The 14,628-nt window shown below is 37.3% G+C and overlaps 1 protein-coding gene across 1 annotated transcript; it reads right to left on the bottom strand.

The window, feature by feature from the left end:
* Nucleotides 1–5,884: 5,884 nt before the first annotated feature.
* Nucleotides 5,885–11,811, bottom strand: DMRTA1 (DMRT like family A1). Its single transcript, XM_007533115.2, has 2 exons — nucleotides 10,929–11,811; nucleotides 5,885–7,326 (listed from the first exon to the last, which is right to left on the bottom strand). Exons 1-2 carry the CDS (start codon nucleotides 11,569–11,571, stop codon nucleotides 6,479–6,481), a joined length of 1,491 nt encoding a protein of 496 aa, XP_007533177.1. The 5' UTR covers nucleotides 11,572–11,811; the 3' UTR covers nucleotides 5,885–6,478.
* Between the last annotated feature and the right edge of the window lie 2,817 nt (nucleotides 11,812–14,628).

Below are 14,628 nucleotides of genomic sequence, written 5' to 3'. Positions count from 1 at the left end.
TTATTTTAACATGACATTTCAGTAATAGAATATTTTCTTAGAATAGGAATAAACATTCTGTTGTAAGAGGAAAAAGTATAGCAAATACGAAACTGAAACAATGGCCTTGAAATGTATTGTGAAATGTACATGGTAAAATGCCAGTTAATTGAAATGTATTATGCGCAACTTTATGTAAACCACTATTATACAAAAAATATATAAATACCCTGCAATAAATTTGCAGGCAGAGAGAATTCTGCCTTGCATGTGCACACACAAGTCGCTGGTTTCTCTCTCATCGCTGACATCACATTTCCTTGGGAAGACGCTGAACCTGCCGAGGCTGGACCCCGGAAAACTTTTAAATTTTTCCAAAAATTTCTTTTAACTAATGTTTATATTCAGCAATACTGCAGGATACAAGATAAACACATAAACATCAGTGGTCTTGCCACATGACAATAAACATGCAGAAATCAACATTAAAATCACAGGAGCCTGAAGATGGGGCATATTCCTTGCCACACAGGAGGTTGTGAGTTTTAGCTCTGATTTTTGGTTGCAATAGACACTTGCTTTGGAACATCTTATTTCAACCTATCTATAAAATGACTCAATAAACTTCAGGTATCCAAAACAAAAAATGATCTACAATGGAGCCAGACAATATCCTATCTTGCACTTGGGTCACATGTCTCATCATATTCCATTGTACTTGAAGTGTGTGGCCCTTAAAGATCCTAAGGAAAAGCTTGGAAAATTCTTACAGATAAATCTTAGTGCATGTTGCTTTGGTGGAAAGTTTTATTTCCTCTGAAAATAGTGATTCTCATTTGAAAGACACCATCTGCCTAGGTTCTACTAAAGTCAACACATAATTGCCATCAAACAGCTGTTACTCAAATATTATTTGAAACAATAAGGTTTTTCCTGACCTTCCAATTCCTTTCTAGCAGTATTCAGTCTAGTGAAAGTGATATGGGGTTTTCTCCATAAAATCTGAGGTCACAAATAGATTGTAGGAAAATGATTCTGGTTTCCGTGACTCTTAGTCCTACTACAATGGATCCCACCTCTGTGTTATATATGCCAGTGGAATGACAAAGAACAATTTGGTTTTCTTTCACAGATGATTCTATACTCTATACTGACACTACAGATATGTACTTAAAGGTTAATAGATAAGAAAGTATTTCTAGAAGGAAAGAATGATAGAACTACATATCTAAAATTAAACATGACCAGTGGTTAACAATTAAACATGACCAGTGGTTAACAGTTTTGCTGGATGGTAAGCAATGTGGAAGAAACTGAGCTAAATCAAACATGAACTAAATAGATATGGAAAGGCCGCTCCTCCAAATTTCCACAAGTACAGGGACATTTTTGTGCATATACTTGACCAACAAAAAGCAACCTTAGAAGACGAAGATCTTCTCTAGTATATATGTAAGGTCAACCATTCTTTCATCTCTATAACTGCTCAACTGTTCTATGATGATGATGACTTGACTGGTTCACGAAGACAATGATCATGAAAGTAGAGAAGAAGCTTATATGTGACCTCATCAGAATGAATTTCTCCTCACCAACGTCAGTTTGGCTAGAGTAATAGCTAAGTACTCAATCTGCCAAGAGCAAAGATCAACACTGAGCTCTTGAAATGGCATCACTCTCTGGAGGTTGATTACATTGGATCATTTTCATCTGTGGAGGAACAACTCTTTGTTCTTACTGGAAGAGACATTTATGCTGAATGTGATTTGTCTTTCCCACACTTAGTGTTTCTATTAAAACCATCATCTTTATGCTTACAGGACACCTTACTCACCTATAGTTATAGTATTCCACACAGCACTGTTTTTGATGAGGAAATTCATTTTGTAGCAAATAAAGAACAACATTGAGTTCATGTACATGGTATTTTTTTGGGATCAGTTTGTTCCCCTCTCTGAAACAGCAGGCCTCATAAAATTATGGAATAGTCTTTGGAAGTTTCAATTAAGGCACCAGCTGGTGACAACCCTTTATGGAGCTGAAATAATATCCTCTTGGATATAAGATATGCTTTGAATCAGCTTCAAAAAAAGTATGTAGTGATGCTTCATCTATCCTAAAATTAATAGCCTATAAATCACAAGGTAAGCTCATCTCATATGAGGCTAATGACTCACAAATAACATTTGTGTTTCCTTCCCTACAACTTCTAAGCGTTTTTTAAGCTTTAAGCCTCATTTGTCAAAGAAGAAATTATTCCACTAGAAATTACAATATAGCACTTGGATTGAAGACCACTATTGGCTTTACTGAAAAAGACTGGAGGAGTAGTTTGGGTATCCAGGTGAGCCTTCAGAGTATCACTGAATCACTACAAATCTTGTGCTAAAAGGTACAACTCAATAATGCGAGATCGTTATGGTGCAGACTCTTTGAGAATGAAGAACTGAGTCAACTCACCAAGGGGAAAACACACACACATACAATTAACTTTAATTAAGGTGGGAGCAAAGAGAATATAAAATAGGCAAAATGAAGTTATCAATATTTCCCATAGTTCTAGGACCAGTTAGAAGTATACAGATGCTAACTAACAGACACATTTATTTCTTTCTAGTTCTTTATTAAGTATATTTTTAAGTATATCAGTATTTTCTTTCCTTTTCCTACTCTCACATAAAATTTAATGATAGTAGCTGACTGTATCTAAGAATTAAAGTTATAGGAAAATTTTAAAAAGTAGATCAGCCAGAAGAGAAATAAGTATCCCTCAAAGATGGCTGTCATGTTATATATTCTTTTCTGGGGGGAGTATTAACACACCTTTAATGAACAAAGGATAGCTGTCAATTATGGATACAAAAAAATCACTGTTTTGCCTTTTATTTACATATAAATATAGTCAATATAAATGGATCTGGATGCAAATTTGACTAGTGTTGGCAAGAGATGAACTGGGTGGCTGACCTTGCTGAACACTTGAGGCCCACCACCAGCACTCACTTACAAACTCACTATGAGTTCCCTTAGACCCCTTCACAACTCTTAGACAGAGCTCCACTAATTTCCTGAAGTCCCCAGTAAGTTACACTTATCAGTACTGTAGGCAGATTAGTTAGTGTCTCTTTTCTTCCCTTCCATATCCTTCCCCTTTCTCCCCCTCTCTCCCCTCCCTCTCCCCTCCCTCTCCCCCTCCTTCTCCCTCTCTCTCTCTCTCTCTCTCTGCCAGAGTACTACTCAGTTGTGGCTTATGGTGTTGCCAAGAATTGAAACTGAGAACTCAAGAATCTCTGGCATAAAAGTCTTTCTTCATAACTATGCTATCTACCCAACCACAAAGGGAAAAATCAGTCTACAGATTTCCCTTTTCCAAAATTTCACTTCCCAGTGCCTCTACTATTTCTATTTATCAGGACTCCCTTACCTCCTTAGTAATGACTTAGAAGGATTCTGTATCCTAACTTATAATGGAGAGTAAACACAAAACTATAGCTGTGTTCCACATTTGTGCCTTGTGACATGAGCAACACTATTTTTTTGTCATTGCCCTGGCTTCACCACTCTGGGTCGAATTTTCAGATAGAGACAAAGGGAGAAACATGGACAGGCATCATAACATCAGAGCTTCCACTAATGCAGTAAGGACTGGGCATGATTCTGGGTCACACACATGGCATAGCAAGCACACTAAGCAGGTAAGTTTTATGTTCGTATGAGGGGAGGCCTTAAATCCTCATAATCTTTTGTTTCATCAGAAAAGAAAAAAAAAAAGTAGTTCATTTGTCTTCTATGTTGTTCAACTGCCCCTTGCCTCTGATCTATTTTCAAAGAATGGATTGAAGAAGGCTGAGCCCAGGAGGCATTTTCACTAATCAGAGGAACTCCAAAAGGCCATCCTTGGGACTGGTATTCAGCCATACAGTAATTGTGATCCTGAGGCCAAAAGGAAGTTGAGTTTCACACAAGACTCTTTACAAGTGAATGAAATCTCCCTCTCAGGCCAACTCTCACTATAGACCTGAAAGTTGTTTACTTTTCAGTTAAACATAATGGGCCTTTGATATAAATGGCATAGAAATAGATGTTATCCCTCTTCTTTCCTAGAACTAATTAGTGGTTTAAGAGTCCAGGCACATAAATCTTTATATGCCCATTAGGCATATATAAAGATTACAAAGACCACACTGATTTACCAACATTTTAAGATAGTTGCAACATTAGTTGGTTGTTTCTGAGCACAGAGTAAAACAAACTGACAGAAACTTGAAGCAAGGTCTTATATCATCTCTTTATCCACCCTAGCCTAGCACAATGCCTGGCACAAAGTAGGTTCTATGTAGCTGTTATATGAATTAGTTAACAGTGGTTTATCATTGAAAATGGTTTCTTCACTTAGTAGATATTAACTAAATATCAACAACTTGCCAAGCATTGTTTAAACACTGGATCTATAGCTATTCTTTTAAATAGTGAATACTGATTATGTCACAGGATATTTATCCAACACCAAATTAATTCATATTCTGTTAAACATGTTTTCACTCTAAATCAGATAATATGCAGTCATATAATGTATTGTGTGCTAACATATACTTTAAAAATAAATATTTTAGGGCAGGGGTAGATAGTATAATGGCTACGCAAACAGACTCTCATGCCTAAGGCTCCAAAGTCCCAGGTTCAATTCCCTGCACCGCCATAAACCAGAGCTGAGCAGTGTTCTGATAAAAAAAATTAAATAAATAAATAAATATTTTATTTGACCTCATGGCAAACCCCCATGATGAAAGAACTGAAAGTTCTTGAGTGTGTAGATATGTGTATTGATGTATATATACATAAACACACATAAATACATTCAGACAGATAATTTAATAAATCTCTGGAGAATTAATCATACTGCTTAAAATGTTTGAGCTACCCGAATTCATCAACTATCTTATACCATAACTGGGCTTCCACTAACATCTCACAATAACAATAAAGCTACTGTTTAAAAAAAAAAAAAAAATGACCGGAGTCAGTGGAACATCTGGTTGAGCGCAATTACAATGCGCAAGGACTTGGGTGTGAGCTCCCGGTCCCCACCTGCAGGGAGCAAGCTTCATGATTGGTAAAGCAGAGCTGCAGGTGTCTGTCTCTCTCCCTCTCTATCACCCTTTTCCCCCTTGATTTCTGGCTGTCTCTACCCAATAAATAAATTGGGATAATAAAAAATCTAGTATTTTAAAAAAATGATGACATAAAGAGACACATCATAAAACTGTTTTGTAAGCAGTTTCTTCAGGGACTTTCTACTGACTAAAATAGCTTTCAAAAGCTCCAGATGGAGAAAAGTATTTTTCAACTCTCAAGAAAACATCTAAAACTTAATGGTAATTCTCCCTGTGGGAAATCTTATAACTCTCCTGATTGCATTGAGCACCAATTTAGAGTCAATTGGTATTATCGGAGAAGCTATTTGAAATATTCTGAATTACATTTACTTTTGAAGTAGCTGTCATTTTTTTGTTCCAACATATGGGGAAATATATTTCCCCAGATACAGGCATAGGACATCTAAAGACGAAAATTCTCTCCCATGATAAACATTCAGCATATGACATGAAACTTTCCAGGTAGCACAATCCAAAGTGATTATTTCAAGAAATCAGCAGTGTAGGCTTTTAGGAAACCCATTTTTTCTAACTCCTCAAGTTGTCCAGAACTGCAGTGCAATAAGTGATAGTAGCCAGGAGATGGCACAGTTTCATTTTCTGAGAGCATTTGATAGGCCATTATATAATCAACAGTGTTGCATTAGACAAATGTTTTATTAATTAAACTTGTTATCACAAATACCAATAAAAATAAAACATCCAGTAAGAAATTCAAATTTCTTAAAAGTTTCCTTATATCACTCATATGGGAAAAATATTTTAAACATATTTTAATAACATTTTTTTCTTTCCTGAAAACAAAGAACAAAAGGTAAAGAAATATTTAAAATCACTATTTAGAATTACTTCAATTCTCAGTTCTTTCTTTTGGTTCATTATATATTGTTCTGGATTTCTATGCATTTAAAAATATGTTTGACAACTATAAACTCCAACTTTTCAATAAAATAAAAACAATTACACTATTAAGATATCTTTTACAGATATTTCAAGGGAAAGTCACTAAAGTAAAAATACTTCTAGAAATAGCTTTATTTAAGACATAATGTTCAAATAATTCATTCTTTAACAAATGCTAAAATAGTCTTCAGATCTCAAGTCTATTATGTTGTTTGTAAAACAAAATATAACATTTTAAGGAATGTTTAATAACCCACATATTCGGTTGTCAGAAAAGTCATCACACTTTCTTTTTATGTTTTAATATGCAAAAATGCATCAAGACTTTCCTGGCAACTCAATATACTGGACAGAGTAGCAGATGTGTATGTAGGTGTGGGTGAAGGGGTTGTATTACATTCCTCCAGAAATATTTCAGAAACGGAGAATAGACAAATACATTATAGACTGTCTTGATTTGGCCGGGAATACAGTCTTCCACCAGCTACTAAATCTTTGCAGGGAAAGTAGGAAGAATCCCTAATAATGCCTGAAAAGGCATAATCCAAAGCTGGTCGAAAAGGTAATGTTGGTACTAACCCAGGAGTCAGGTAGGGAGACATGAAACCAGATAACCCTCTTCCTGCAGAAGAATATGCCAACCTTAGTGGATGGAGACCTAGTCTAGGATTTAAGCTATAGAAGTTTGATTCACTTCTATAAGCAGCAGAAGTGGTCTGAAGAGGAGAAAATGCTGACTTATTCCCTAGAGTTCCAAAACCAATTCCAGCTAAACTAAAATTTGAAGTTCTCTGAAAAGTTGTATTTTCCAATTCTCCTGAGCTTGCTAGGTCCCTGGTTCCTGGTCTGTGTTCCTTTCCATTAAGGACCTGTTCAATGGCTTGAACCACATCTCCTTTGCAGAACTCTAGAATGCCTTCCAGCCAGCTACGCCTGTCATTAGGGAAAATCTTGGTAAGAATGTCAAGTGGATCTCTGGATCTTGAGAATACTGTGGGAAGTTTGCCTCTGGTAGCAGTGAAGTCTTTGGTCCACTCACTTTCATTTCCTGATTCCAAGTCAGAAGATGATAAAGATCTGGGACTCTCTTCACCTCCTGACTGTTCCTCAGGGTGAGGAGAAAAAATATTATTATCATCCTTCTTTGAGTTTCCGGATACATATGACTTAAAGCTTTGTTTTCCAGTGACATCATTAGAGTCAGGAGATGATCTCAGAGTAAGATGATAAGATTTGGAGACCTGTTCTTGACTGTTCTGGTATGAGTGACATTTACGTTCTTTTTGTTCTAGGGAAGAAAAGTAAAAGAGAATCAAATAAAGGGATAACTTGCCATAATACAAAACTGATCACTAAGAAACTATATAAAAAAATCTGGATACAAGATAATTACCAAATAATTACCTGAGTTACAGGAAAAACCAAGTAAGTCATTAATTTTATTTCAAAATGTAAAGCAATGATGACTGCTGTTTAACCAAATCATATATTTTATGTGAAAGACAATACAGAGTTGGTACTGCCCATAATTGTATATGAAATCTGGCCTCTTTTTAGGAATCCACAGGAAACTTCAGGAAAAGAATTTATAATCAAATTGTTTCTAAAATAAAATTAACCACACAAATGCAATATAGCAATCTGTATTATGATTTTTCCAAGAGTCATAAAAAACAACATATCAGACATGCATTCCAAGTCACAGTTAAATTACTATTGGTTTGTCAAAAAAAAAAGACTATTTTTCTATGCAAAAATGTGTCATGACTTCTCTGATACAACAGTCAAGAAAATTTTTCTAAGAAAAAAATCTAACTTTCTATCTCAGTCTACTGAGTATATGAATATCACTTAAAGTAGTATCTTTAATATATTTTGTCAACTTAATGCCAGAAAAATAATAAACACATATATATGATAAATAATCTTTATTTTGGCATACATTTTCTAACTCTATGGACATACATTGTCTATATTTCCATTAAGAAGGACAAATACTCAGAGTATTTCTATTAAACATTTTTCTAAAAATTTATGAATGCAAGAAAATAAATGTTGCCACAAGTTTGATTTGCACACACAATTTGTAATAACCTTATGCTTTCTCAAGGAGGAATACTAAATTTTACCAAAAAAAATCTATAGTTTATTTTAAAATTAAAATGTGGGTGCAATTTAACAGTTTGAGAGATAAAAATGTTATGTCAAATACATGATGAATTCATTGTTGTACTTGCAAAATTATAGACACCACAGCATTTCTAACTTTAAATAAAACAATATATCTTTTCTAATGAAGTCTGACAAGTGAAGATAAATTGGCAATGGTCCACCATCCCCTATTATTTATGATTATGATTCACTAAATCTACTCTCCTGAAGGTGTCTAGTATAAAAATTTCATATCCACAGCAACTTATGCACAACATATTTTTGTTATTACATTGTGATTATGGAGTACTATGTAATATAATGTAGTTCTGATTGCATAATAGTGTCTAAAAGATAAAGTGTCTTTAAAATAATGTGCTCTTGCTTACATCATTTATTTGTCTCTCAGCTCTTGTAACTCTTTTTCTTTCTTTACTTTTTTTTTAATTGTTAAATATTATGTCATGTAGTTTTGTATACACATCATTCTCCTTCTTTTGAGTACAAGGTTCTATTGTGTATTGGAAATCTTATTCGCCTCTAAATTACTGTCAGTCTTTGTCTAATGAATGAGTAAATTAAACAGACTATCTTACTACAAAGCTCATAGATAATGTGTAAGAGGAGACTCTCAGTTTAGAAAAGATATGAAAGCAGCCTTTCAAAAACCAGCTTGTTCTAATAGGGGGTTAACTGAGGCAAACAATAAAATAATTGCTCCTACAAAAACAGGATACCCTGGCAACCTCATTCCCCTTAAAAAAAATCACATAAATCAATGTCAGTCAAATCTCACTGCAAGTTTACTTTATATAATTCTAACTTGTACTACTCTTTATAAGTTTTGTTTAACTGCTTTACTTTTCAGTCCACTTTGATTTTTCATGAGAAATGTTTCAAGTCAATTTTGTCTACTGGGTTAAACTAGAATATGTAAGAAAAAGAAAAAAAACATTGCATATTGAACACAAAATAATACCTTATTTAAATGCAGAGCTAGTTTTCTTTCTTTTTTAAAATCAAAGGTACAGCCTGTGATGTGTTAAATCAACAATTTTCACAATTCAGGGAAGTTTTCCAATTAATACCTTATTGTATCATTGTACAATTGCAAATGATATAATCTATCTTGAATTTATACAAAACTACTAAAATGATATTTTCACTGCTAGTAGGTCATGTGGAAAGGTGAAATAGAAATATAAATTAGCAGGATAAGTTAATTTGAGATAAAGTTAGCAAAAAAAGAAAATGTCCCAATATTGAAAACAAAAGTCCCAATATTAAGCATAGTTTTTAAAATTTATTTATTCATGAAGAAGATGGGGGGAGAGAAAGAGAGTGTGAGAGAGAGACATCACTCTGATACATGTGCTGCTGGGGACTGAACTTAGGACCTCATGCTTGAGAGTCCAATGCCTTATTCACTGAGCCACCTCCTGGATAAGGAATTTAAAATCTTTATCAGTGATCTTACAAATGTGAAAACCTAAATTTCTTCCCACTAAGAACAGTTGTAACTTCAAATACTAGAACTTCCTACATTTTTGGAGAGTGACAAAATGTTGGGACTGATGGCAATGTGTAAAATGCTTAAAAATTTTAAGGGAAAGGGATTATAGAAGAAATTCTGGGGGCCGGGTGGTGGCACACCTGGTTGAGCGCACATATTACAATGCTTAAGGACCCGGGTTTGAACCTCTGGTCCCCATCTGTAGGGAGAAAACTTTGCGAATGGTGAAGCAGTGCTGCAGGTGTCTTTCTGTCTCTCTACCTCTCTATCACCTCTTCCCTCTTGATTTCTGGCTGTCCCTATCCAATAACTAAAGATAATAAAAAAAAATTTTTTTAAAGAAAGTCTGACAGTGTCTTCCTGCTGGTGTTAAAGGGTACCCCCTCTCCCACACACACATATCCCAACCATCAGTGAGCTTGTCCCACTGAGCCTGGCTTTATAGTTCAAAAGAGTGCAGAGCAAAATCAAAACTCTCACTGAACTTCTCACTCACTACCCAGTTGAAGTCTTCTACTGGCACAGAGAAAGTCACAGCACTGCTCCATTCTCAGCAGGAGTCGCTCTTCTGGACCACTCATGCAATGTTTTAGTATCTTATCCTATCTTCTGTGGGAACATCATGCCCTTCTCAAGTGCACATGGCTAAAGTAAGTCTTCATCAAATTTTCACTGCAGAGCAGTTTCTCAGAACATAAGTGTTCTGGTTCTATTAAAAGAGTAAACTGACAAATAGAGTGCTCAGTATTTCTGTAAGACAAATTTCTATAAAATTTAGGAATGCAACAACAACAAATATACTGCCAAAAGCTGTGATTTGCAGTCATAATTCGCAATCCTTTCTCAAGGAGAGGTGCAAAATTTTACAAACATCTCTACAGTGCATTTTAAAAATTAAAATGTGGGTGTGATTTAACCGTCTGTGAGAAAAAAAAAAAGTTACGTCAAACGCATGACCACAAAAAGTGTTACTGAAAAAAAATACATACTATATAGTATTTCTAACTTTAAAATGAAATACATCTTTTTCTAATGATGTTCGACAGGTAAAGATCAATGATCCACCACTTCATATCACTTATATTTCACTAAATTTACTCCCCGGACATACCAAGTATGTAAAAAAAATGCCGTATCTTCAACAACTTGTGTACAACAACCAACAACAAACTTTTCTCTCCTTTTTTTTTTTTTTTTTGCAAAGAAGAAATTAAAGGTCAACTCACCTGGTTTGTCTTTTTTATAATCCTGCTGGAAAAATTCGAAAACAGGGGTCGTCGTCAGACCACTAGCTGGTCTCAAGGTGCTCAGCCCCAGTGCTGTCACCGAGGCTGCAGGAGGCTGGGAGTTCTCCACCCGGCTGCCACCTCCCAGCGCCCTAGCACAGGGCCCCGCGGCCCCGGAGAACAGGAGCCTCTGCAGCCCGCGGGCCTCGCTCTCCTCCTGGGCCTGCTGCCTGCGCAGCGCCACCTGGGCAGCCATGACGCGCTGGCGCTCAGCGATCAGGGTGCACTTGGCACATGCACAGTCTCGCCAGCGGCAGAAGCGCTTGTGGCCCTTCAGCACCGACACGACCCCGTGGTTGCGACACCGGGCGCACTTGGGCGTCCGCGGGTACCCGCAGCCCACAGTGCCCACCGCCCTCTCCAGCCCGGGAGCCGGCTGGCAGCCTTCGCTCCCAGCAGTGGCGGCCGCGGCGGCGGCTGCCCGGAGAAAGAGGCTGGGGGGGCGCAGGAAAGTTGGAGGGACAGCTATCCCCGGAGGAACCGGCAGTGCGGGGCCCGCGGGTGGAGGGACCGCAGCCACCAGCGCCGGGGCCAGGTGGGGCCGGCCGCCAAGGTCCCCGACGCCACCCGGTGGCTGCTCCATTCCCGAGACGCACCGGAGAAGCGCGCCGTCCACAGTCAGCTCTGCCCGAGGAAAAGGGAGAGGAAGGAGGCGGGAGGACCCCAGATGGTCCAGCGGCCTCCCACCCAACACCGACAAAGTTTTACAGGATTCCCGCGGTGAGTTGGGGCCGAGACAGATTCCTGCAACAGGGCACGCTGAGCGGTGCAAATGCCAATTTGGTCTCCTGGAGTCCCGGGCGCTAAATTAATGCCTCTAAACTCTGCGCGCAGCTGAGTCCCAAACTTGGCTGGAGAGGCTACTCCGCCCACAAGGGCTGCGGGCCCAGCTCTCTTTGAAGGGGCAGGCTTGGGGCGGGGAGTGGGGATCAAACAGGAGGTGGAGTAGTGGGAGACACAAGAAATTGTACTTATCGGTTGAAGAAAAAATGCCCTTTCCCCAAGGCTTCCTCAGTGTACCTTTTTATGAAATAATCTCCACACCCTCTCCTATTCCTTTCCTTGAATTAAGCAAGACAGGAAACAAGTTTTTCCCAGTTTCACGCTTCTCCTAAACAAGCTGAAAGTCTTGAATCTCTACATCTATCTACCAGCCAGGCCCCACACATTTTTCTCAGGTAATGTCTTCAGGATGGTGGCAAGGCCAGTGTTAGGAAACAGTTTAGCAGGCAGAAAATGTTATCCACCGGATAGACGTTTGCTCTTAAGTGTTTTGAGGCCCCAGAAAAAAAAATAGTGGAGAAATAATTGAAAGAATTGATTCACATTACAAATTTTCTCCTGTATTTTATTTTTATTTACACATACAAATGAATTCTCTGTATTATTACAGTTTGAAATCGTATCGTCCCAAAGACGTCTTTATGACTCTCCTATCTGGAAGCATTTATAGGCAGTATCTGTGTTAAATTGCTTCAAGAAGGCTCCATATTTCTATAGTAAAACATACTCTTGAAATATACACTTGATGTCTTTAGTTCTACGAAAAGATCATATTATAGCTTGAAAACCGGAAGAACACTTAATGCAGAAATACATGACTATTTTAAATGAAAAGGTGAGTGGGAACTTTGACCTTTCTTCAAGATAATAAATATTGAACAGTTTTAACATTCTGGTTCAAATATTCCACCATCCTGGGCAGACATTGCTAATCTGTCTGAATTTTGTCTGTATCTACCATCACCACCACCGTTTCTATAATCCTCATACTCCCATGGCACTTACTGGCATGCTACCATACAGGTTTTCCATCCTGCATAAACACTGGAACTAATTAGGAAAATTGCAAAAAGTTATAGATAGTTCAGTCAATTATTCTGATTCTTTCTGTCTGGATCTTTTGTAATCTCCAGATGATAATTACATACAACCAAGGCTTAGAACTACCACTAGCAAAAATTCCTAGCCTTTAGGGTTCTATAGTAGGCAAATGTTCTCATACTTTTACTTCTTTGTTTAACCTACTCCTTTCCCAAACCTAGTGTTTTTCTTAATTGTAGCACTTAACATCCAATATAAGAAAGACATTTTTAGTGCTATGTGGATTTAATTAGAGCAGTTTTTGTCAAGCTTTTTTTACTCTGTGATAAATAGTGGTTTACAACTTTGTAATATTACAGGATATCCACATCACACCCATCACCAACATTCTAATCTTTTATTCACCCAATAATAACTATCTTAGTTATAACAAAATGTGCTATTTAACACTCTTCTCATTTTGTTTTGTTTGCAAGTTCATGTGTTTCAGTTCTCCAGAAATACCCTAGTTAAAGTTTCTGGTAGTTCTAAAATAGACCTACTAGCTATTTTTCCAAAACAGAGACCCCCAAATCTTCATCTGCAATATTCTTGCCTTTAGGTTCATGATTAGTCAACAATTTGTTCTGCTTTATATCTTAACTCTTTTTCAGCCACCAAGTTTTAGATGCTACCATGATGGCAACTTGACTTCCTTGAGGAGATGACCCCATCAGTGTGTCCTGGAACCTGACCTGCCCCACTAAGGAAAAGAGAGAAACAGGCTGGGAGTATGGATCAACCTGTTAATGGCCATGTTCAGCAGGGAAGCAATTACAGAATGATCCTGGGTCCATACTTCCAGAGGGATGAAGAATAGGAAAACTTTCAAGGGAGGGGAAGGTATACAGAGTTCTGGTGGTGGGAATTGTGTGGAATTGTACCCCTCTTATCCTATGGTCTTGTCAACATTTCCATTTTATAAATAATTTTTTTTTTTTTAAATTCTGGTGGTTATCTTTGACCTCTTATTTCACTAAGCATCATCACCTGCAGTCCCATCTGTTGTATCCCAAAGAACGCAAAACCATCTTTCTTTTTTTTTTTTTTGGTTGAAGAGTAGTATTCCACAAAGTATATATCCCATAACTTCTTTATTCTACATATATTTGTTGTTTTTGTTTTTGTTTAGTGGCCAGGGCTTCGCCACTCCAGAGCAACTTTTTTTTTTTAAGTTATCTATTAGATTGAGACAGCCAGAAATCAAGAGAGTAAGGGGAGACTGGGGTGGGGGGTGGAGACCCGCAGCACTACTTCACCACTCAAAAAGCTTTCTCACTGCAAGTGGGGACTGGTGGCCAGAACCTGGGTCATTGTGCATTGTAACATGGGCACTTTACTAGGTGTGCCACCACCAGGCCCCAAGAGCAACTTTAAAAATACAGAGAGAGACAAAGGAAAAAGAGCATTGAAACTTCCCTCAATCTGGTGATGTTCTAGATCCAGCCTGGGTCATCTGCATTGAAAAGCAAACACACTATCCAGGTAAGGTATCTTGCAGACCCAATGCTACATGGATTATTAAAGTAAAATGTACTGCCCTGCCTAGTGAGAAAACAATTCTCTCTTTCTATGGTTTCAAAACACAGTAATATAATTTAAAATGTTCACTTTGGTGTAAGTTTATCTTTAGAAATTTTAGAGACGCTAATTATGGTTTAAAAAATAAAATGAATCTCAGCAAGTAACTGTTTACTTAGATTTAATATTATTTTTCTATTTGCTTAATTCTCAGGTAATCCAATTAGGATAAGTAGCACTGGTTTTCATCAAAGAA

The sequence above is a fragment of the Erinaceus europaeus genome, chromosome 10 (genome assembly GCF_950295315.1).
Source record: "Erinaceus europaeus chromosome 10, mEriEur2.1, whole genome shotgun sequence".
NCBI classification, from domain to species: domain Eukaryota; kingdom Metazoa; phylum Chordata; class Mammalia; order Eulipotyphla; family Erinaceidae; genus Erinaceus; species Erinaceus europaeus.
The sequence above is the reverse complement of the archived record's forward strand: the minus strand, read 5'-3'. Positions and strand labels throughout refer to the sequence as shown.